This window comes from Talpa occidentalis, unplaced genomic scaffold (assembly GCF_014898055.3).
Source record: "Talpa occidentalis isolate TD23 unplaced genomic scaffold, MPIMG_talOcc4v2.1 talOcc4.5, whole genome shotgun sequence".
NCBI classification, from domain to species: domain Eukaryota; kingdom Metazoa; phylum Chordata; class Mammalia; order Eulipotyphla; family Talpidae; genus Talpa; species Talpa occidentalis.
The window spans coordinates 124,095,886-124,121,049 of record NW_023604861.1 but is presented as its reverse complement, the minus strand read 5'-3'; the positions used below and the strand labels follow the sequence as shown (position 1 = coordinate 124,121,049).

Genomic DNA, 25,164 nt, shown 5'->3' with positions numbered 1-25,164 from the left:
CCTGCAACCACCAGCCAGACTAAAAACTTCGTAATTTGCAGGGTATTGAGTAGAGGACTCAAGATGATTTTACCTCGTAGCAAGGGGTAATTAGGCTCACACGGAACATTGCTCTAGATCTACCTAGCAAATTATGAAATAAAATAAGACCTGAAAGGATCTGTTTCCAATTAATTTAACTGCATCCCACATCAGGGCTCAAGATTTATAGGAATACAAGCAAATCTAAAACACAAGATAAAATTCATTCTATGTCTATTTTTGATCTGCATTTCATTATGGGTAAGGTTGAACATCTTTTATGTGTTTAAAAGTGATTTGAATTTTTTGGTCAACTGTCTGTTCCTGTCCTTTACCCATTTCTTTTTTGAGTTGTTGGTCTTCTTTGTTAGGTATCTGGCTAATACAGTTGAAGAAGATGAAGAAGAATCCAAGTATGAAATTTTTCCATGGGCTTTAGGGAAAAACTGGAGAAAATTATTCCCTAATTTCTTAAAGTTAAGGGACCAACTCTGGGATAGAATTGACTATAGGGCTATTGTAAGCAGGCGATGCTGTGAAGAGGTAAGATTTTAAAATACTTCATCTGTATTCTCTGTCTTCTGTTTATATAATTTTCTTTGTCTTGTTTTTTAATGCATTTCTAAGTTTTCACTTTTTGTATAAATAAGGATACTTCATTAGCCTTGATGTTACCTGAATACAACTTGTTATTGCAATGTTTTAATTTAATTTAATTTAATTTTTCTTTAAAGATTTATTTATTTGTGCATACAAGAACTGGGGTACATACAAGAACTGTGGGGGGTGGGGGCAAGAGGATTCACCAGAGACAGAGTTGGGAACAGAACAGGCAGATTGACTGAAATACACTGCTGAGGGGAGCAGTGGGTGAGTCAGGAGAGGTCTGCTGCGCCATGTGGGCAGTTCCCTGGCTGGGGATTGAACTCGTGCTGCAGTGGCTGCGGATAGCTTCATCGATTGTGTCTTAACCCCTTGTGCCACCAGGGAGGCCCCCACAATCTTTTAATTTTATACCACAGTAATTAAAAATTGTCATTACTGTTTTTCAGAGGAACCTACCTCTGTAGTAAGTATCTTTATTTTAGTGTGTCCCTCTTGTCAGAAAGCTCACCAATAGATTGGGGAAGGGTAGTATATACTAATTCAAATTCCTAAAATTGAAGTGTGAACCATATAACTTAAACTTTAAATTGAAAATCATAACTAATTTTATACAAAATACATGTTTCCTTGATGCCAAGTTCTATTAAGATAAAGCAGAAAGATCCTAAAAATTAAAAGATCAGTAATTTAATGTTGATTTTCAATAAGGAAGAAAGTTAATGTTTCAAACTAAAAGCTTCTCATAAAAAATTAAATTGAAAGCAGTGACCTACCTTAAGCCAGTATTGTTGCAAAAAAAAGTTCGGTAAGTGTGGGCTATGTAATGCTTAATTTAATGAAATCTTACTCAGTTAAATTACTATAGACTAGGCCTCCCCGGTAGCACAGCAGGTTGAGCACAGTGCTGTGAAGCTGTCCACAGCCTCTGCAGCACTGGTTTGATTCCTGGCCGGCCAGGGAGATTCCCACATGGCACGGCAGACCTCTCCTGTCTTGCCCGCTGTTCCTTTTAGCAGTGTACTTTGGTCCTTCTGCCTGTTCTGCTCCCTGCTCTGTCTCTGGTGAATCCTCTCACCCTCCTGTGCCCCTGGCCTAGCTTATACCCCAGTGCTTGTATAAATAAATAAATCTTTAAAAAAAAATTACTGTAGACCAGAAGAGGCAATTAGTGGATTAGTGTTAAACCTGAGGGAAAAGTTTTGATCTGTCATGTTTATTAATGAGGTAAGGATGTAACAAATGTGCATATTTGTAGATTAAATTAGGAGGATTGTTGTATGTTGGAGAATGTGCACAGTTTCAAAAATAATTTAGAAGACTGAATAACCAGCTAAGCATTTACAAGATTAAATTTAGTAGAAAAAGATAAAAAATCAGATTATAAGCCACCCCTAAATTAATGGATCCTTATTAAAGGATTTAAACTGGACTCATTTCAGTTACAGGGCATGGAAAGAGTCCTGTATGATTACTTATTTATTTTTTGTCACTACCTCCCCAAGTCAAGAGTTGATAACTTGCACACCTGTTGCCATCATTGAATGCAATAATGGAACCTTATGTGAACATTTTATTTTTGGAAAGAGTGCTCTGTGCCTTGTGGGACACTCAACTAAGAGCAAGGAAGGAACACCAGAAGTAAAAGGCCTGAAAACAAAATGCTCATTGCAGACAAACCTCATGACAAAATGCCCACCTACTCCTCAGATACAACTGACATTTTTAACTGCTACAACTTTCATTTACACTATTGGATCTGAAACTAATGATATTGCTGGCACCAGACTACTAAGTGCCAGAAAATGATGTGACTGTATGTGCATATGTGCAAAAGACTAAAAAGTTTTACACCGCTCTAAACTCAGTTGTATAATAGGATTTACAGAAAACTTTCATGTCCACTTACATTAATAGAAGTATAGTATCTAGAAAAAATGAGGTATTTATTAGATTACACCTAAAAGACTGCATTTGGTTTGGTTGCACTACACTTTAAGAACATTAACCAATGATTGTATGTTCAGAGGACAACAACTGAAATAGAGCAAGGACCTAAAAGAAAAATGTCATATGAGGAATAAAAATGATTAGAGATTTTTAGTATGAGGAAGAGAAGATTCACAAAAATTGCTAGCTATTTTCAAATATTTAAAAGGTCATGGGGGGCAAGATACGGATTTGATTTGTATTTTATAGCTCTAAGGACTTCAAAGACCTGTGAATGGAAAGCTAAAAGATTCACTAATAGCTCAATATGAAGAATATTATTCTAACATTTATCTGATGTGATAGGCCTCCTGAGATAGTGATTCCTATCATTAATAGTTTTTTTTTTAACAAGCAGCTAGTTGTCTTGTAGAGGAAATTCATACTTTGGGTAAGTAATTAAACTAGATCACTCTAAAAATTCCTTCAACTGTGAATTTTAAGAGTATAAAGTTGTAAGTTTTTACTGCCTAAACTGCTGGGCAAGGTAGTTTATTCCCTAACATTTGACAGAATTTATTCACTCATTAAGTAAACATTTATTTAGTAAGTATTAAGTATCAGACATTGTATTCTTGTATTTCTTTTCATTTAAAAAAGGCTTAATGCAAAAATAGTGATATTAACACCTTTTAATTCTGGGTAGTAAAAATATGGATATTATTCTTTATACTACTTCATAATTTTTTAAAGTTTACCAATTTTAAAGGATTAATGGAACTTCAGTTTTACACTTCATAAAGATCACCTTATTTAAATGAATGATTCCTGTATCTTCTATCATAGTACTCTACCCCCTTTTATAGCACTAAACAAAATTTATATGTAGTTGCTTGCCTCTTTTCTGTTTAAACTGAAATCCTTAAATTTAATGAAGTCAAAAATCTAGTGTAGTTCTTCATCTCTACTACCCGTCTGTCCTCACATTGCGTTGAAAACAATCAAATGTTCTCTTTTACTGAGAAAATAAACATAATCAGAAAGTGATGTGAGCATGATCCTGCCATACTGTACTACACACTACCTGCTGTGTACCCATATATTCTTCCTTCTCTTTATTTCTAAGAAAGAGTTATCTTTGCTACTGTCCAAGCTCATTCCATCTATTTTTGCATTAGAGCTCATCTTTTCCTGCCTTCTCAAGGATGTCACTCCAGTAATTGTTTCCCTTTCCAGAATTTTAACACTCTCTATTTTATCAAATCAGTGCCATCAGAATACCATCAATAAAAAAAATAAAACTTTAACCCCTAGCGACCACTACCTTTCTCTGCCCTGCCTCTTTTACAATTAAACGCTTTAAAAGAGTTGTCTATACTATCTGTATTTCTTCCCCTTCCTTTCTCCTTGAGCCTATTAGACAGTCAGTCTTCTTTTAAAGATTTATTTATTTATGCATACAAGAACTGGGGTGTAGACCAGAGGTGTGGGGAATGAGAGGGAAGCTGGGGATTGAACTCAAACTCATGCTGCAGTGGCTGGTGATAGCTTGATAGCGCTATGTCTTTAAACCCTGTACCACCAGGGAGGCCCCCTATTAGACAATCTTATCCCTGTCACTCCACAGGAGTTTGTCAAGATGTCAAATATTTCTGTATTGCCAAAACAAAAGGTTAGTTCTCAGTCCTCAACTTATTCAACTTAGCAGCAGAATTTAACACAGTCCTTCATTTCTTCCTGAAAAACTTCTTCACTTGGTTTCTATGACACAAGGTATTTCTCAATCACCTTGTCAGTTCCTTTTCACCTCACCAGCCTCACTAGCATGACACAGGGCTTAGGACCTCTTCTCTTTTCTGTTGACATTAGCTTACTAAGTGATCTTGTTCACTCTGAGGCTTTAACAGTGAAAACTAACAGTTCTCTCCCCTAATTCTGGATCTGCACATGCGATTTGCTGTTTGTATTTCATTATCTAGTAAATACCTTAAACTTAACATACTAAAAGTTGAGTTTCTGATTTCCCTACACAGACCTCTAAACCTGGTCCTTCTGCAGTCTTTGAAACGTCAATAAATGGTAACTTCATCCTTCTAGTTGTTCAGGTCAAAAAAAGTTGTCACCCTAGACATTTCTTTTTCTTACATCCATACCTTGAAAAAAAAAATACACTTGCCAGTCCCATTTCCTGGATACTTCCCTGCTTAGCCTCCCCCGCTCCCCTTGGGATTCTGTATGTTGCAGTATCCTACCATTTCTTACTAACTCCAACACTACAACCCTACTTTGTCATCTCTTGCTTCAATTATTGCTGTGACCTTCCAAATAGTCTCTTTTATAATCTTTTGCCTAAAACCTATAATCTGTTCCTCATATAGCAGCAAGACTAGAACTTTAGGAAAGTAATTATGACTCCTCTACTCAGAAACCTCCAATGACTTCCCATCTCACATAGGGTAAAAGGCAGTTCTTATAATGGTCTGCCAGCTTGCCTCCCTTATTTGTTTGACTTCTCCCACCTTTGCTCACTTCACTGCAGCCACACAGGCCTTCTTGCTGCTCCTCAAACATAACAAGCACACTCCAACCTCAGGGTTTTTACACTTGCCGGTCCCATTTCCTGGATACTTCCCCCTATCCCAAAACCCTGGAATTCAATATGCTTCACTTTCTCATTTCATTCAGAACTCTACTTAAAGGTCAAGCCTTTTCTTTATACCCTACAGAGAGTAGTATCTCCCTCAGTGAAATAGAACTGAAGAACCCAGAAATAAGCCCTCACATTTATTGATTGATTGATTGATTGATTGATTGATTGATTGAAGATTATGCAAGCACTGGGGTACAGTCAGAAGCGGGGGAGGGTGAGAGAATTCACAGAGCCAGAGCGGAGAGCAGAACAGGCAGACTGACGAAGTACACTGCTGAGGGGAGCAGCGGGTGGCAGGAGAGGTCAGAGCGCCATCTGGGACCCTCGAAGGTGGCCGGGAATCAAACCAGCGCTGCAGAGGCTGTGGGCAGCTTCGCAACCCAGCGCTCAACCACTGTGCCACCAGGGAGGCCCAGCCCTCACATTTATGATCAATTGAATTTTGACCATGGTACCAAGAAAATTCAACAGGGAAAGAATAGTCTTAAACAAATGATGCTAAGACAACGGAATATATACATGCACAAGAATGAAGTTGGACCCCCTACTGTGTGTGTTTGCGTGTGTGTGTGTGTGTGTGTGTGTGTGTGTGTGTGTGTGTGTGTAAAACTTAAGATGGATCATAGATCTGAATGTAAGAGCTAAAATCTATAAAACTTTTAAAACATAGGGGTAAATCTTCATGACCTTGGATTAGGTTTTTTTTATATCAAAAGCACAAGTAACAAAAGAAAATAAAAATTGACATCATCAAAACTAAAAATTTTTGCCCTTTCAAAGGATGCCATCAGAAAGTGAAGCAAACACATAAAATGGGAAGAAATTTTGCACATAATCTATATGATAAGAGAGTTTTATCTAGAATATATAAAAGGCTCTTACAACTCAATAATGAAAAAACAAAAATAGGCAAAAGTTCAGAATAGATACTTCTCCGGGGAAGATACACAACTGGGCAAGACACACGGAAAGATGCTCAACATCAATAGCCGCTAGAGAAATGCAAGGTTAGAACCACAGGAAATACCACTTCACACCCACAAGGATGACTGTAATTTTAAAGCAGGTAAACGTTGGCAAGGATAAAATTGGAACCTTCATGCACTTCTGGTGGGTATGTGAAATGGTATCACTGCTTTGGAAAACAGTCTGGAAACAATTCTTTCAAAGGCTAAATATATGACCATCAATTCCACTCCTAATTATATACCCCAAAGAAATTGTGTCTACACAAAAACTTGTACATGAATGTTCACAGCAACATTATTTATAATAGTCAAAAAATGGAAACAGTCCAGATGTTCATCAACTAATGAATGGTTAAACAAAATGTGGTATATCCATACAATAATGTATTGACAAAGGAATGAATTACTGATGCATGCCACAATATGGGTGAATGCAAACACTACAATGTTAAATAGAAGAAGCTAGTCACTAAGGATCACATATTTCATAGTTATGTGAATTTTCTAGGAAAAACATTCAAAGAGACAAAAAATTAATGGTAGCCAGGGGCTTTTGGGAGAGGGGGAAATGTGTTAATGATTGTTTTCTTTGCAGAATGAAAAGTTTCAAAGTGTGAAGATGTTCTAAAATGATGGTAATGTGTTGGAGGTGGCCACCCCGCGTAGTGAGCAGAAGGGCCTTGACCCGAGTCCCTAAGGCATGTGAAAACACATGTGTCTTGGAGGAAAACCTCTGAGTGACAGGACTTGGTGTTGAGAGCCTGGAAAGTGACCTGCATGGAGTCAGGCTTCCACATCTCCACAGTCTGAGAGTAACAAAATGGAGAGACCCTGCGCAGTGAGCAGAAGGGCCTTGACCCAAGTCTTTAAGGCATGTGAAAACACATGCATCTCGGAGGAAAACCTCTGGGTGACAGGACTTGGTGTTGAGAGCCTGGAAGTGACCTGCGTATATCTCCACAGTTTGAGAATAACAAAAATAATGAGCGAACTTCCCAGGCTCTGGCTAGGGGGCGATAAGATTATGTGTGTGAGAACTAACCACCTGGTACCCTACTGTCTGAAGTAAATAGATAATAGTAAGAAAACAGACTAATCATTCATACATGTTATCATATGGTATGCTTTGATGTTACACCTGCTGCAATTAAAATAGTATATAATGAGCACTAAGACAATAAAGATTTACTGCATGCTGGACATGACAGTCCCCCATGTCTGATTTCCCTCCCCGTCGTGTCCCAGGTTCAGACTCACTAGAAGTCCACAGTAATGGTTGTGAAATTCTGAATGTGCTTAAAGCCATTGAATTGTACACTTTAAATGGGTGAATTGTGTGGTATTTGAGTTATATCAGTAAAACTTAAAATAACAAGTAGAACCTCCCACTACATAGCAGTGGGAAGAATCACTACATAGCACTTCATAGAACTTAACCACCATATAACAAATAGCATATTATATTCTGTTTCACATATCTTCCTAATGTCTCTTTACCCTTACTAGAATATAAATTCCAAGAGGGCAAGGTCTTTATTTTGTTCTTACTGTATCTTTAGTGCCTGAAAAATGCCTAGCTTATAGTAGGTACTCAGTAAATATTGCTGACAGAATAAATGGAACTTAGAGCATCCACTTCTTATGCATACCTTCTTATCCTTGAAATGGAAAAAAAAACACTTTTTCACTTGGCTCACTTAGTACTGCCCTTTACTCTAGTGGCAGATAAACTTTTTTTTTTCGCTGTTCCAATCATTTGAATCAGTGTATATAAAAGGCAACTTTACCTACTAGATTTATTCCTGTTCTCCTAAGTATTCAATTAATGTCTTGTGAGTAAGACACGAAAGTTCAGTGTTGTAGGGGTTATAAAGAAGCAACAGATCACATTATAGGTAACTCTGCCTTATCTAAACATGCTTTTTTTAACACTTAGATTTTTAGATGGTTTTCAAGATAGCTGTTCTTTAATTGTAGTTTTTATACTTAGTTTTACTAATTGTTAAGCTCTTTTTAAAATTCTAAAGGAACACTTTCTGCTATAGGTTATGGCCATTGCTCCAACCCATTATATATGGCAACGAGAACGCTCTGTGCATCACAGTGGAGCTGTTAGAAACTACAACAGAGATGCAGTTCAGCTGCCCCGGGGACCTAGCGCCACACCAGCTGATTGTTCACTCTGTGGTAAAAAAGGAAGATATGTTAGACTGGGACTGTCTTCATCATCATCTTCATTTGGTGATACAGTAGAGGTGATGGAAAAACAGTCTCAAGAATCACACAACTCATTCTCAATGAACATAACAGTTGATCCATCTCAAGCTTATAGCTGTTCTCAAGGTATGATTTAGTGATATGTTAGAATGAGATATATGCAAGTTACTAATAAATCCAAGTTATTTATTGACCAGTAGTCCTCACAGGCAGGGGTACATAATTTATATACAATAAGTTAAATTAGCATTGAATGTTTTCCCATTTCAGTTGTTTCATGCTTTGTAATAATTTTTTTGTTGTGGTAGCTTACCTAAACTACATTTTTAACATGACATATTAACTTGAAACCTAATACATAATGAGTTGCAAGTGTATTATTTTAAGAGACTAAGCCATTTTCTTTGAAATGTTCATTTTATTCAAGAAAAGATTCAACAAAATAAATTTACTTGTACTCTCACTACCCAGCTTTATCAGTGATTAACGATTTTCCTTTATACACTTACTAAAATTGAGGTATAATTTACATATAATGTTATTAGTTTTAGATGTACAATATAAGATTTTTTAAATCACATTTTTAAAAGATTTTATTTATGCATACAAGAGCTGGGGTACAGGCCAGAGATGTAGGGGGTGAGAGGATTCACCAGAGACAGAGTGGGGAGCAGAACAGGCAGATCAACTGAAATACACTGCTGAGGGGAGCAGTGGGCGAGACAGGAGAGGTCTGCTGTGCTATGTGGGTAGCTCCCTGGCCAGGCATTGAACTTGTGCTGCAGTGGCTGTGGATAGCTTCATAGGTTGCATCTTAACCCCTTGCGCCACCAGGGAGGCCCAATATAAGATTTCTTATATGTATACATGGTCAAGATATTTCACTACTATTATCATAGTTACAATTTTCTTGTGATAACTTTTTAAGATCTACTTTCTTAGTAACTTTAAAATATACAATATTATTACCTGTAGTGACCATTGCTATATAGTACATCTCCAGGACTTACAACAGGGAGTTTGTACCTTTAGACTACCTTCAACCATTCCCTACCCACCTTAACCACCTCTGGGAATCACCAATCTGTTCTCTATATCTGTGAGTTTTGGTTTCTTTCTTTGCTACTCCTTTTCCTTCCTTTCCTTCCCCTCCCCCATCTCCTCCTTCCTCCCGTTATTTTTTTAAAGATTTATTTATGCATACAAGAACTGGAGTACAGGCTAGAGGTGTGGGGGGTGAGAGGATTCACAAGAGACAAAGTGGGGAACAGAACAGGCAGATTGACTGAAACACACTGCTGAGGGGAGCAGCGGGTGAGTCAGGAGAGGTCTGCTGTGCCATGTGGGTAGTTCCCTGGCCGGCTGGGATCAAACTTGTGCTGCAGTGGCTGCGGATAGCATCATAGGTTGCATCTTAACCCCTTGCGCCACCAGGGAGGCCCCCTCCCTTTATTTTTTAAGTCTTTTTTTCTTACATTGTTGTTAATTTTTGGACAGTATTTGATTTCTCCCTCAAGTGTAGTCCTTGTAGTTCTCGCTTCACCATAGCACCTGTGATCCACCATCGTCCCTTGCATTCTTCCCTCCCAGTTTGAATGTGATATCATATAGTAATTGTTGGATTTCACTTAACATACCTTCAAGGTCTATCCATCTTGTTGCAAATAGTAAAATCTCCTTCCTTTTTATCTTTGTATGGCTGAATCTCTCTCTCTCTCTCTCTCTCTCCCTTCCTCTCTCTCTCTCTCTCTCTCTCTCTTCCACACACACACACACACACACACATTTTCTTTAGTCATTCATCCTAAGTTGGGTTGTTTCTATACCTTGGCTATTGTCAATAATGCTGCAATGAATACAGATAACTTTTAAGTTAGTGATTTTGTTTATTTCAGATAAATACCAAGAAGTGGAATTACTGGATCTTTAGGTAGTTTTATTTTTAATTTTTTGAGGAACCTCCATACTCTTCTCCATAGTGGCTGCACCAATTTACATTACCACAAACAATGTATAGGGATTCCCTTTTCTCAACAACTCATTAACATATTGTCTTTTTGCAGATAGTCATTCTAACCAGTATGAGATACCTCATTGTGGTTTTGATTTGCATTTCTCTGATGTTTACTGATGCTGAGCATCTTTTCACACACCTGTTGGCTACTTGTATGTCTTCTTTAGAAAAATATTTATTCAGATCTACCCTTTTTTTTTTTCAAAGATTTATTTATTTATTTATAAAAGCACTGGGTACAGTCAGAAGCGCGGGAGGGTGAGAATTCACCAGAGCCAGAGCGGGGAGCAGAGCAGGCAGAAGGACAGAAGTACACTGCTGAGGGGAGCAGCGGGCGGCAGGAGAGGTCTAGCGTGCCATGCGGGACCCTCCTCCGGTGGCCGGGGATCGAACCGGCGCCGGGGAGGGTGCGGGCAGCTTCGCAACCCAGTGCTCAACTGCTGCGCCACCGGGGAGGCCCAAAGCCCAGGCACTACTTTAAAACACTTTAAAACCTACATAGGGTGCCTCCCTAGTGATGCAAGGGTTAAAGTCTCAGTGCCATCAAGCTATCGCTAGCCACTGTAACAAGAGCAGGATCCCTGGCCTGGGAGCTGACCTCTCCTGGCTCGCCCACTGCTACACTCAGCAGCATATTTCAGTTAGTCTGCCTGTTCTCCCCATTCTGTCTCTGGTGAATCCTCTCCCCCCACCCCCATATCTCTAGCCTATACCCCAGTTCTTTTTCACTAAAAAAATAAAAATAAAAAAAATAGAGAACCTTAAAGATGAGCTACACATACTAAATGAAAAAACATTATAAGTTCTTAAAACAATAAATGACACATGGTAAATGCTAAATGCTAAATAAGTGGTGTATATGAATAATAAGCTCTAGTCCTAATTCATATTTATAAAGTAACATATTTCACTGAATGTTTGGTTTACATAACAACAGAACAATTCTAAGGTTCTTTCAAGCTGGTTAAAAGATTTGAAGATAAAAGAGATTCAAGAATTGATACATTTTTTTCTTATAATTTTTAATTATCATTATCAATTCCCCCTTATTACTATAACTCAGATTTCTTTATTTTTTAAATATATACAAGCCATTAAAATATGTATTTGAAATATAAAGATACATAAAAATTTTTCTTAAAATGCCTATTTTATTTTGGTAGCCAATGACCATCAATCAAACAAAGAAAAGAAAAATAATTTTATGAAGAAAGATAAATCTATGGCATGGTTTACAGGAAGTGAAGAATGAGATGGTGCAACAAAACCAACTTGGAATTATTAACTACATAATATCAAACTAACTGCAAGACAAGTGTCAAAATGGGACATATAAGCAGTTTTGAAATGTTACACTTTCTTTAGCTTTTGTTATTTTTCAAAATAATATGTAAAAGTTATACGAATCATAGTAATGGCTAAAATCCCAATTTATGAAAATAGTGATTTGCAATATAAAGTTCTATTTTGATACTCTTCTGTCTTCAAATCAGTTGCTGTCATCTGAGGTACTCAGCCAAGTTGTGGTTTGAACTTTCTCAACTGGACAAGAAAAGCTAATTAAGGGGAGAAAAAAGTAAGGTAACTATAACAATTAGAAGAAAACACAATTTAATATAGCCATTTAATACTCACCAGTATGACCAGTTTGCCAGTGTACAGGTCTAGCAATATAAGGAAATGATCCATATGGAAAATCAGAATATGACTCTTCTGTTGTAAAACAAAATATATATTACAAGGTATATACTTTATAATTTGCTCACAAAACTGTTAAAACACAAATTCCTTTCCTTTTACTGTTAAGTTTGTTTCTCTCACATTTTTTTAAAGCATTTATTTTGGAGCTACTTTGCCAGTTATGTTACATAAACAATTTGTCAGGGATTACAAAGATAAATTTAAGATTTTATATCCAAATAGATAATTCATATCATAAATCAGTGGCTATTTGGAAACCTGTCCTGGCCTAAATAATGTATACATACAACAAGGCCCTAAATTTAGTTCTTTGAAGAATTTTCTTCCTAGAAGCATCTTAGAAGTAGTTACTTTGGGGAATATTAGCTCTTTGCATATCAGCTCCTACTATATTTTTTCCCTTCTAATAATCATTGATCTAAATTTAGACATTTCTTCCTTAGCATATATCAGGTATTTCACAAGTGACAAAATATGACTGTTACAGAAAACTCAGTTCTTCAAAGGTATCAGTTTTATGTAAAAGGCTGTAAAGATCATTATTCTGTCCCTTAGGAATTTTAATTTAATTTAATTTCATTTTAATTTAACAGGATCAATACCACATTTCAATTTCTATTGGAAAAAAAACAACATATCCCTGAGAAATGTTTTTATAATTTATTGGTGAATACATTCAGAAATCCATTTTTCTCTTATTATTGTAAACCCAGGCCTAAATAAAAAAGAAGCTCACCATGATCATCCTCTTGAGACATCTCACCTTCAATTTTCATATTCTTTTCAGAATGTAGATCTGTGTTGACTTTAGGTTCTACTTTTTGTACTAAAATTCCATTTTTCTGTTTTGCAAGACGCACCAACCAATCTCTAACTATAACTTCGCTTATCTTTTCACATGAGAGAGCAAGTTCACAGATACGAATTCCATCTAAAAGTTCAATAACCTGTGTGATACTTTCAGAAAAGTGAAAAATATACTTTAAATTTCTATATAAATGATAATTATATATATATTTAAGTTTACTATCTCTCTTACTCAAATGCAAATGCTATGGTTAAATCAAGGGGAAAGAAAGTAAAAATTAAATTAGGGCACATAATAAGCTATTTCACAGAATACTAAGTAAAAAATATATACAGACCATAATTTAACATTATTGTTAACATTACACTTTTAAACTTTTCTTCTAAAATGTCAGAAGAAATATACATCTTACATGACCATTTATGTAAAGGATGAGTTAAGTAGCAATAAAACTGTATTTGGGACCCATGTTGTATAATAGCAGTATTATGGGATAATATATATATAGCTAACTCAGTTACAAAATGAACAGTTTAACCTGTTCATTCAGGACATAGACAAAGTAAAACTATTTAAAAATCACATTACAAAGAAGAACAGCTACATTACTCACTTTGCTAGATATACAGCACATACACCACCCTGTTTAAGATTTGGGTATAAGACAGGCAAAGCAACTTGAGGATTCAACATATCCAAAGCTACCTGTGGGGACGAGCAATGAGATCAGACTAAGTTCTGTTTAAATAAAGTATAGGTTTTCTGTTATTGTGGTGAAATTACACATTTTTGGAAAGCAATTACTCAAAATATTTCATTTTTTTAGAAAACAGTACTATAAACTGTCATTTTACTGCTCTCAAAAAAGCTTATTTATTATGCAGTTTGTGATATTACTTGACTACATAAAAATTACAGTGGTATGTCTTACACTTGGTAATACTGATAATACAGGAATCTTCCTTTAGCTTTATTTCATATACATACATACACATAAAACATTAAAACTTTAGTTCAGCTTTTGCCATATCACAAATATGCATTTTTATGTTCTAAATAAAATTTCTGAATATTAATTTTAGAGATTCTAAAATATAAGAATCATATCTCCTTAGTCTTAATTCAACTACAGAAGATAAATATAGATGTAACTCACAGAAGATGTCAAACACTAAGTAAATGAAATTTAAAAAAATAATTAAAAACCAAAAAAAAATCTGGTCAAAATAGAAAATGAGAAATTTTTATAGACAGATAACTCCAGTAAATTAAGTGTAGTTGGCACATCAGAATATTTACTTAATTATAAATTACATGAAGAAGGCCACTATAACCACAGTGGAGACAAAAGGGGGAAAATGCTGAAGATGAGTTCTGTGTTAATGGGGATGAGGTGGGAGTGGGGAAGGGACAGACTGTGTAGGATCTTAGGGTTTGGCTTTACTCAGAAAGAGAAAAGCCTCTGTAGACATTTTTAAAGAATGACATGACCTGGGTCTCCCTGGTGGCACAAGGAGTTAAGTCTTAGCACTATGAAGCTATCTTCAGTGACTGCAGCACAAGTTCAATCCCCGGCCAGGGAGGGACACGCATGGTGCAGCAGACCTCTCCTGTCTCGCCCGCTGCTCCCCTCAGCAGTGTATTTTAGTCAGTCTGCCTGTTCTGTTCCCCACTCTGTCTCTGGTGAATCCTCTCACCCCATCCCACAACTCTGGCCTATACCCCAGCTCTTGTATGCATAAATAATTTTTTTTTAAATTTAAGACAGGTAGATAAAAGGTGAGAAATAATAATGATGAAAAGTATAGCTAACATTTAATGCTGACTCTACACACTTTACATGAAATATCTCATTTAGTCCTTAGTGGTATTCAATAGTACTCTCTGAAATTAGTACTATTATTCTTATTTAATACATGAGGTGACTAAGGCACAGAAAAAATAAGTAATTTAACCATGATTATAACTGGCTATTTTGAAGCCCAAGAGTGAACCAGGCTAAATGGACTCCAAACCTTTTCTTTTTTCTACCATCATTTTCTCTTCTTGGAGGTAATAATTTCATGGTCCTGAAGTTGATAATGTTCCTAAATAAATGTATACTTTTATACTTTTATAACATACATAGCTATAAACAATATATGGTACTGTTTGTCCAGTTTTTAACTTTACATATATGTGACCATTCTATACATATTCTTATATAATCCTTTTTCACTAAGCACCATGTCTTTGAAATTTATTGAGGTAGATACAGTACATTTATTTCAGTATGTCAAATACTATGAGTATTCCATCTGTCCCATATTCCTCTTCCATGGTTAAGCTGTTTCCAAAATTTGTTTGCATTTGGTTTTGTTTTTAAATTTATTTTGGATAAAGTACTTTTTTTCTTACATCGTTAGTTTTTGGACAGTATTTGATTTCTCCCCTCTGTTTAAATTTGATAAAAATCATTTTTAAAAAATTTTTTAAAGTTGTTTTTTTTTTTTTTTTTTAAGATTTATTTATTTATGCAAGCACTGGGGTACAAGCCAGAGATGCGGGAGGGTAGAGAATTCACCAGAGACAGAGCAGGGAGCAGAATAGGCAGAAGGACCAAAGTACACTGCTGAGGGGAGCAGTGGTGAGACAGGAGAGGTCTGCCTCACCGTGTGGAAATCTCCCTGATTGGCTGGGAATCAAACCTGCGCTGCAAAGGCTGCGGACAGCTTCACAGCACTGCGCTCAACCTGCAGCGCCACTGGGGAGGCCTGATAAAAATCTTCTATTAGTCGGTTTTCTCTTCTTCTGTTTTGTCTCTGATTTAACATCTAAAAATTTCATTCATTTACCATCATTTTGGATGGCAGGAATATAGGCGAATTATATAAAAGGCTAAGAAGAAAAATTGATCAGAGTTTGAATTACACCAAGTCTTTCAATAAAAAGATCCTAATTGGTCTTCCAGTAGAAGAGTAGCAGTACCAGCAGTTGATTTAAGCTGGGGACAAGGAGAATGGACTGAAGTGTGAAGGCCCAGGAGGGGAGATGGCAGCTAGGAGAGGAATTAAGTAGTCAAAGTGGACAATTATCAACTAGGATAACAGTAACAGAAATCAAGTGGTAGGAACACAAACAGATACTGGTGTTTAATATATACATCTTGATCTCTGGGCAAGTACCACCTTCAAACAATAGTTTTACCAACTGGCGATTTTTAGATTTTCTTAAAGGGAAATTTTTTTCTCACCCCACCCCGCACCTCTGGCTTACACTCCAGGTCTTGTATGCATAAATAAATAAATCGTAAAAAACAAACAAAGTGATCCTTATTAAATGTGAAATGTCATAGAACTCACTTTAGAAAACTTACCGCATCAAATGTCAAAGCTTTTATGTCTTCAGTTGCTCCTGAAATATCTTTATGAATAAAATTCACATTGTCTGGCCATTCTTCTACGTGACTCATTTTCCATGAATCACGCCAGTGTTTGTAATTCTTCTTAGCCAGTTCATGGTGGTCTTTTCGTATTTCAAAACTTATGACTCTTCCTTTTGATCCGACTTAATTTAAAAAAATAGGATATTTCATAGTATTAATCCATTTAGAAAAATGTCATGATTTTATTTTCTCAAAGGTATTACGTGTATGTGAAAAAAATAATCCAAATAGTTCAAGGTTACAAAAGTTGCTGCTATCAAATATCCAATCTCCCTCTTCAAAGGCAACCAGATTTCTAGTTATTTACCCTTCTCAAATGTGCAAGACTTTCTGTCTTAAGGCACATTGTAATGTACTATATACATTGTCCTGTAACTTTGTTCTTACTTACCAATACCATTTAAGCAATTAGCAATCTGCATTCTTTTCAATAGCTACTATATATGTGTGTATAACTATGCCATAGTTGATTTAACAGTCACCTACCAATGAACATTTAACTGGATTTTAGTTTTATGCTATTACAAACAATATTGGAATGAAAGTACTTATGCAAAAGTCTTTGTACACATGAGCCAATATAGCTATAGAATAAAGTCCTAAAAATGGAATTGCTGGCTCAAGGAGTAAATGACTTTTATTTTGAAAAGTTAATTGCCAAATTGTCCTCCCCAAAAAATGACTCCAATTTATACTCTACCTGATAGTGATTAGTATGCTTATTTTTCCATACTTTCCCCAACAAAGAGCTATCAAACTTTTTATCTGTCTGTGACAATTTAAAAACTGAATACAGTGTCTCATTGTAGTTCTGTTTTTCTTTTGCTGTGGATGATGTTGGGTCTTCCATATATTTTTATGTATCTCTGTATATGTCTGAAGAACTTTCAAACTGTTTAGCATAGTAAAACTGGAGTTTCAAAACACTACTGCATTTTAACTTAGGGCAATTTTTCACTCACCTCTATCTGAGGTGATTTTATACCATTTGGAGGGTCTCAAATTAATCAGTCTATAGTTTACTAACGAAAAGCTTAAATCCCAGGACATCTTTTGAAACGTAACTCCAGCTGCAATTCATCATGTTGTCAAAGGAAGAAAATCTAATGTTACAGTAGCACAAACAACTGAAAATAATTATGAAGGAAAAAAATCTACCCCAAAGGTAAATAGCAATAATTTGGCGATCACTTATCATTCATGCCATGACAATGCTCAAGCACTGGAAATGTGAGAATTATAGGCACTTCTCCTATCTCATGAATATTTATAAATTCATTTTGTCAAATGAAAGCATGCATTTAGGGATCTGTCACAGGTTATTAAGAAATAACTGCCTTTAACTATATACAGAAAACAAAGATTTGAGGATCCCGAATGAATTTTTGCCCAGAATTACACACTGGATAACATTTGTATGTGACAGCATTAGGTCAAAGAACAAGAAGTTGGGCCTCCCTGGTGGTGCAAGGGGTTAGTCTCAGCACTATGAAGCTATTGGCAGCCACTGCATCATGAGTTTGATCCCCGGCCAGGGAGTTAACCCACATGGCGCAGCAAACTTCTGTCCTGCCTGCTGTTAACCCTCAGCAGTGTATTTCAGTAGATCCTCCTGTTCTGCTCCCCACTTGGTCTCTGGTGAATCCTCTCCCACCCCCCACACCTATGGCCTACATCCCAGCTCTTACATGCATAAATGAATAAAATAAATCTTTAATTAAAAAAAAGAACAAAAAGTTTAGGTTTAGTTCAGCAGATTCCTAGCTGTACTTTTATAAACACTACTCAAAGAACAGTTTTTCTCTATTATGTGAGGAAGGGAACACTGCTCAGCAGTCAGACCAGCCAAAGCGACCCTGGTCAAAAGAAACAATAATCCACTAGGATAAAAGTAACTAGAAATGAGGTAATAGAAACATAAAAAGCTACTTATGTTTAACATACACCTCTTGATCTTTGACAAGTGCTACTTTCAAGCAGTAGTTTTACCAATTGACAATTTTTAGAGACAGGAAAATTCTTTGTGATCAGGCTTTAACTTAATAGTTCTGTATTATAATGAATTTGTTTATGAACATCAACTGTAATTCTTTGCCCCAATAGTATGACACTTCAAGAGTTGCTGACAGTTCTGTTCCTCCTACATTCTTGCTTTGACACTGTTATTTTTTTTAAGATTTATTTATTTATGCATACAAGAACTGGGGTACAGGCCAGAGGTGTGGGGGGGCGGGTGAGGGAATTCACCAGAGACAGAATGGGGAACAGAACAGGCAGACCGACTGAAATATACTGCTGAGTGGAGCAGCGGGGGAGTCAGGAGAGGTCTGCTGCGCCATGTGGATAGCTCCCTGGCCAGGGATCAAACTTGTGCTGCAGTGGCTGCTGATAGCTTCATAGGTTGTGTCTTAGCCCCTTGTGCCACCAGGGAGGCCCTCTTTATTTGATACTGTTATTAATAATGTGTACATATGTGCTTCAAAAGGCAAGTATAAGAATGTTCAGAGCAGTACTATTCCCTAATATTCAATGCAAATGCCCGTCAACAATGAAACAGATAAACTGTAATGTGTTTATAAAATGGAATAACTATATAGCAACTGGAATGAAAGAACTGCTACATGCAGTGGCTGAATCTCACAAACAGAATGTTTCATGAAAGCAGTTAGACAAAAAATAAAAGACTAAAAACTAAAAAAAAAATTAAAAGGAAAGTAGACTCAAAAGGGTACTCCTATATGATTCCTTTTATATAAGGTTCAAAACTGGTGATAAAGAGAACAGTGGTTACCTTTCAGAGGATAAAGGCAGAAGGGGCATGAGGTGGCTTCTGTGGTGCAGTAACATTCCCTGTCTGGATCTGGGTAATAACTACATGAATGCAGTCACTATAAAAATTCATTGACAGATACACTTACGATCGTGCACATTTCTGTAGTTGTTATGTTCCAACAAAAAGTATAATTACAACTAACAAAAGAATTAAAAAGCATGGAAGGAGCAAGCAAGCAAAGAAAGCAAAAGGTTAGAAAGAATGACTGAAATAAATGAGAAAATTTAACTTTCTGTTATGATGAACAAATTGAATGTTTTGTCATGTCATCTAAATTTAGTTCATTTATCCCAAGCTCTTACCTGCTTTGGATAAAAATAAGCTCATTCCACCGGAGCCAGAGCCAGCTTCCAAAACAGTATCACCTGGGTGGATATTCATCATCAGCAGTATCATACTCACATCCTAAGATTAAAATACAGTATGGGTGACTCAATGACCAATAAATATATACTTAGTACCTTGCAAACTTAAAGAGTTAGGGGGAAACAAATGAGTCCACATCACTCTATATAGTAAGGTGATATTCTCTTCATTTTACAGGCCAGAGACTCCCAAATAAAAATTAAATATGGCTGTTTCCTCTTAAAATTAGCAATCACAAGATATACAAAAGTCATATCCAGGCTTAGAACAGTAAAAAATTTAACGTTCTGAGATGTGTTTTTAACTACATTAATCAGGAATATACTACTGCAATCAATTTTACCCTTTTGGGAGCCAATATGCACCTAATTCCCATAGCCTTACCTTTGGGTACGATATGGCAGGCCCTCTTTTCATCAGTAACACATAGTCTTCTAATGTCGGCCTCTTCAGTATTACGTGCTTACCCGAGGAACTTCTCACTATCTGGCCGGGGAACTTTCCCACAATATCGCTGAATGATACTTTCCCCCAGCTACCATGGAAGTGTCCGGTGTTGCTCAATTTAAATAATTTTTTAGCTTGTGTTTCTCTCCTCCCAATCTCAGCTAAAATCAGCTCCCCAGCCCGAAAGGGTTCCTCTCTGGAAGTTGACCAGGCAGAAGAGATGTGAACGTCTTCGACCCCGGCCGCGGACTGGGCTCGGGCGGGCTCCAGTGCGGATCCCCGAAGAGCGGGACCAGACTGACCCTGGTCTTCGCTGGAGTCCTCGTGCTCTCGGCAGGGTGACTCCTCTCGCGGCGTCGGCAGTCTGAGGTTTCCCAGCGATGAAAGACACCTGGTCCCAAAGCTCCGGACCCGCGGAGGGAGAAAAGGGGGCGACTCCGAGCCGCGGACTTTGCTCTGTGCCACCTGGCGCTGCTCTCCCTCTCCATCTCGTGCATCTCTAGAAGATTCGCAACACAGTGACCGCGCTCCCTCGCGGGGGTCGAGTCCAAAGCCACGTAAGAGCGAGCAGGTCCCAAGTCTTGGCCGCCTCCGAAGGCGCCGCAGCCGCAGCAGGAACTGACCGCCGCCGCCAGCTGACAGCATGGTGGCAGCCGGCGCCGGCGCAGACGAGTGACGTAGGGGCCCCGCCTCTTCCGGCCCGGCGCGCCTGCGCAGCAGCCCTGCGGGCCTTGCTCGGCCTTCCCGTCTGCGTCCCGAGGGTGAGGGTGGTCGGGACCAGGGGTGGGTTCCGCCGGGCCCCGCTTGAGTAGCTGTGGCAGGACGAGACCCTCTCCTCCACGGGGGCCCATTTGCCTCTTCGTAATGAGGGCAGAGTACACTCCTGGCCGCTGAGAAACCGCACCAGCTTCGCTCGAGAGAGGCAGCCCGACAGCGCCGTATAAACTGGGAGGTCCTGTGACAGGTCCACTAGGTAGCGAGTCATCAACACGAACGTCGTGCGATCGCCCCCGAGATGTATAAGTAAAGCACCCGGAGATGCGCTTGGCAGATGTCCTTCGTACGGGCCATCCGCTGGCCAGGGCTGGGTTCCCAGCTGACAGCCACGTTTTTCCCCATGCACGTCCCTTTTCATGGCTTTGACCACTTGACTGACCGCCCCAGGCCCAGGTAGTCCAGGAAGACTGATTGAAATGCAGTTTTCACTATATACTTACTCAAATGGGATTTTAAAAAATAAGGTAATTACACTATAACATAGTTAACTAAGTATTTTGACCTCTCCCTAACTAAGTAGAGCATCTTAAAATGGGAAAAGATTATCTTTGGAGGCCAAAGTCTCATTTATCATTAAATATCACTAACATGATATTAGTTTGTAACAGGGTGGTCCCCAGGAAAAGGGGAGGTTTCTGGATCCCTGTCCCACCCAAGGGAGGATGGAGCTGAGCAGGGAGGAAATACACTGCTGAGGGATGTCGCAGGCAAGACAGGAGACATGTGCTATGCCATGTGGATCAGCTCCCTCTCCGGGGATGGAACTCTGCTGCAGTAGCTGCAGATAGCTTCATAGTGCTGACACTTAATGCCTTGCACCACCAGGGAGGCCCTATATAATTTTAATTTTTTTTTTAATTTTTAAAAAATATTTATTTATTTATATACAAGAATTGGGGTACAGGCCAGAGATGCGGGGGTGAGAGGATTCACCAGAGACAGAGTGGGAAACAGAAAAGGCAGACGGACCGAAGTACACTGCTGAGGGGAGCAGTGGGCGAGACAGGAGAGATCTGTCCCGCCATGTGGGTTTCTCTCTGGCAGGCCGGGAATCGAACTCGTGCTGCAGTGGCTGCGGATTGCTTCATAGGTTGCGTCTTAATCCCTGCGCCACCAGGGAGGCCTCCTATATAATTTTAAAAGTTGTATACCTGTAATGCAAATTCACCAACTGTTTACATTTTCAGCCCTTTGCTTTTTTTTTCCTCCCTCTTCTTTTCTCTCTCCATACAGCACACATATGACACACACTCACATATTTTGTGAACCATTTGAAAATAGATTGGAGACAGTCTTTTATCCCTAAACACTTCAGCGACTATTTTCTAAGAATAAAGACCTCTTACCTAATCACAGTACATATTGTCATACTAAGGACATTTAATGTGATAAGATGGTTAAATGAGATTCACATCTTCACTATCACTTGTTATGTTTATCTTTTTTTTTTAAAGATTTATTTATGTATGCATACAATGACTGGGGTGTAAGCAAGAGATGCGGGTGTGAGAGGATTCACCAGAGACAGAGTGGGGAGCAGAACCGGCAGATGGACTGAAATACAGTGCTGAGGGGAGCAGTGGGTAAGACAGGAGAGGTCTGCGCCATGTGGGTTGCTCCCTGGCCAGCCAGGGATCGAACTCATGCTGCAGTGGCTGGTGATAGCTTGATAGCTGTCTTTAACCCCTGTGCCACCAGGGAGGTCCTATGTCTGTCTTTTTTTTACATTAAAACTATTCTAGGGGTCTCCCTGGTGGCACAAGGGGTTAAGATGCAACCTATGAAGCTCTCTGCAGCCGCTGTAGCACAAGTTTGATGCCTGACCAGGGAGCAACCCACATGGCGCAGCAGACCTCTCCTGACTCCCCGGTGCTCCCCTCAGCAGTGTATTTCAGTCAGTCTGCCTGTTCTGTTCCCCACTCTGTCTCTGGTTAATCTTCTCACCTCCCTGACCTCTGGCCTGTACTCCAGTTCTTGTATGCATAAATAAATAAATCTTTATTAAAAAAAAACATTCTAATGGGCATGGAGCAGTATCTTAATATTTGACATTTTCTAAACGACTAATGATTTTAAGAATCTTTTCAAGTACTTATTAGTCATTTATATATCTTTGGTGAAATATTTATGTAAATCTTATGGTGATTTTTAATTGGCTGTTTATTTTCTTCTTATTTCTTCATATATATATATATATATATATTTGCATGTGGGTATCCAGTTGGCCCAACACTTTTTATGAAGAAGAATATTCTTGCCCACTGAATTGTCTTGGCACCTTGCCAGTATCAATTTCTATGAAAAGCCCTGCTAAGATTTTTATAGGGATTGTATTTAATTTATAGAGCAATTTGACAATTTCCATCTTGACAATATTGAATTTACTAATTCATGAACATGGAATGTCTCCCCATGTATTTAGGTCTCCCTCAATTTCTCGTAGCAAGTGTTGTACTTTTTAAAATTTAAGCTGAAATTCCTTTGCTGAATTTATTCCCACATATTTTAGTCTTTTGGCGCTGTTGCAAATGAAATAATTTTCTTAATATAATTTTCAAATTGTTCATTGATTGTATATAGAAATGCAGTGAAATTTTTGTATATTTGTAACAGGGTGGTCCCCAGGAAAAGGGGAGGTTCCAGGTTCCCTGCCCCACCCAAAGGAGGGTGCAACTGAGCAGGGAGGAAAAGAAGCTGAAAAGGAGACTGGAGTAGGAAGGAAACAGGATGGAGAGCAAGAAGGAGGCCTGGAGGAGGCATGTGGAGCAGAGAGACATGTGAAGAAACTGTGCTTGCTTCTTGGTCCTGGATTCGTTGAAACAAATGTGGGTGAGAGACCCGTGGGGGAGGTTAACAATGGCAGCTTTTAGCTTGATTTTGCTCTTTTCCTCCAGACTTGTCTGACCGTTTCTGACCCTGTTCTATGGGTTCCTGCTGGAAGGTACTTTAGACTTGTGTCAGGCTTTTGGGCCTTGCTTTGGACCAATCCTGTTTGGCTGGACTTTTACCCATGAGGGGATGGGAAATTTCGGGTGCTATATTCTTTGTCTTGTCTGTATTGCATACTAATTGTATTAAAGTTCCTTTCCATTAAAGGCCTTATATGTTTTGTCTTGATGCATCAGATGGCAGAACCTATTTAGAGCAGGCAGGTTTGGGAGTTCTGGGGTGCCCCTCTCCCGGTCCTGTAACAGATTGAACTTGTGTTGACTAGAACTGGTGAGCATGAACAGTTCTGATTTATTCTCAATCTTGGGAAGAAAGCATTCGGTCTTCCACCATGAAGAATAAAGTGAACTGTGGAATTTTTGTTGGTCCCCTTTATCAGATTGAGGATGCCTCCTTTTATTTCTAGTTGGTTAAAAGTTTTTTGTTTTTTTTTTTAAATCATGAACAGGTGTCAGATTCAAAATTCTTTTCTGTATCTTTTGGGATTGTCAATTTTTATGCTTTATTCTATTAATATGGTATATTGTATTTATAGGCTTTTGAGTGCTAAACAAACCTTGAATTCCTGGAGTAAATCCCACTTTTCACAGTACGTACTCCTTTTATATGTTGCTGGACTTGATTTGTTACTGTTTTGCTAAGGATTAGCATTGAGAAGCTCTATTACTCTTTAGGATTGATAGAAATTAGTTAAGTTAAATTCTTAGTAAGGTGGATGAAGGGCTGGAATTGGGGACAGAGAGAAGATTGGTAGGGTCAAGGTTGCAGTTGTGAGAAAAAGAGCAGAATTAAGAACAAGGGTGATAATGACTGAAAATCAGAAGCAGGAAAGATCCCAGTTCAATGTCATTTATGGAGTACCTACCGTGTGCCCGGGGCATGGTATTCTATACTATTAACTTCTTGAGATGAGTTGACTCAGTTTAGTATCCTCACAGCCAGACTTGAAAAATCCTTATAGCAAGAAAGGTCTATTAAGTTTATGAAGCAAACTTTTTTTTTTTTTACTTTTTTTTTTTTTTAAATAGAGGCATGTTTTATTTATTTATTTGTTTGTTTGTTTGTTTTTGTTTTTTTTTATACATGCACTGGGTACAGTCAGAAGCGCGGGAGGGCGAGAGAATTCACCAGAGCCAGAGTGGGGAGCAGAGCAGGCAGAGGGACAGAAGTACACTGCTGAGGGGAGCAGCGGGCGGCAGGAGAGGTCTGCGCGCCATGTGGGACCCTCCACCGGTGGCCGGGGAGCAGCCGGGGATCGAACCTTCGCCGCAGAGGCCGCGGGCAGCTTCGCAACCCAGCGCTCAACCGCTGCGCCACCGGGGAGGCCCTGAAGCAAACTTTTTTTAACTGGGAACGAAGTTTAAAAAATGAAGGAGTTCCGCAAGGTTTTTATGGTAAAGTCTGTTTCCATTTAAGCTTTTAAAAGTAACTATACTGCTAAAGAATATGTCATAATT

At 38.3% G+C, this 25,164-nt stretch overlaps 2 protein-coding genes across 8 annotated transcripts in view; one reads left to right on the top strand and one right to left on the bottom strand.

Moving 5' to 3' along the window:
* The window catches only part of SPDYA (speedy/RINGO cell cycle regulator family member A), a 29,667-nt gene extending 12,081 nt beyond the window's left edge, over nucleotides 1–17,586 (top strand). For all 7 annotated transcript variants that reach the window (XM_037528288.2, XM_037528291.2, XM_054701240.1 and 4 more), the window contains 3 exons: nucleotides 393–564; nucleotides 8,217–8,514; nucleotides 11,566–17,586. In XM_037528288.2, the coding sequence (XP_037384185.1) occupies nucleotides 393–564; nucleotides 8,217–8,514; nucleotides 11,566–11,654 (559 nt within the window). In that variant the 3' untranslated portion in view covers nucleotides 11,655–17,586. The remainder of the gene's footprint in view (nucleotides 1–392; nucleotides 565–8,216; nucleotides 8,515–11,565) is intronic.
* TRMT61B (tRNA methyltransferase 61B) lies at nucleotides 11,538–20,630 on the bottom strand. Its single transcript, XM_037528286.2, has 7 exons — nucleotides 19,919–20,630; nucleotides 19,471–19,573; nucleotides 16,267–16,457; nucleotides 13,525–13,616; nucleotides 12,840–13,060; nucleotides 12,038–12,115; nucleotides 11,538–11,958 (listed from the first exon to the last, which is right to left on the bottom strand). The coding sequence occupies exons 1-7, from the start codon at nucleotides 20,624–20,626 to the stop codon at nucleotides 11,915–11,917; spliced, it is 1,437 nt and encodes a 478-aa protein (XP_037384183.1). The 5' UTR covers nucleotides 20,627–20,630; the 3' UTR covers nucleotides 11,538–11,914.
* Between the last annotated feature and the right edge of the window lie 4,534 nt (nucleotides 20,631–25,164).

Coding starts and splice junctions, on each gene's coding strand:
- TRMT61B (XM_037528286.2), bottom strand. CDS start 20,626: ATGCTGTCAGCTGGCGGCGGCGGTCAGTTCCTGCTGCGGCTGCGGCGC. Junction 13,061..13,524: donor TGTGCTGTATATCTAGCAAA/GTGAGTAATGTA, acceptor CTTTTCTGAAAG/TATCACACAGGTTATTGAAC. Junction 12,116..12,839: donor GTCTCAAGAGGATGATCATG/GTGAGCTTCTTT, acceptor GTTTTACAACAG/AAGAGTCATATTCTGATTTT.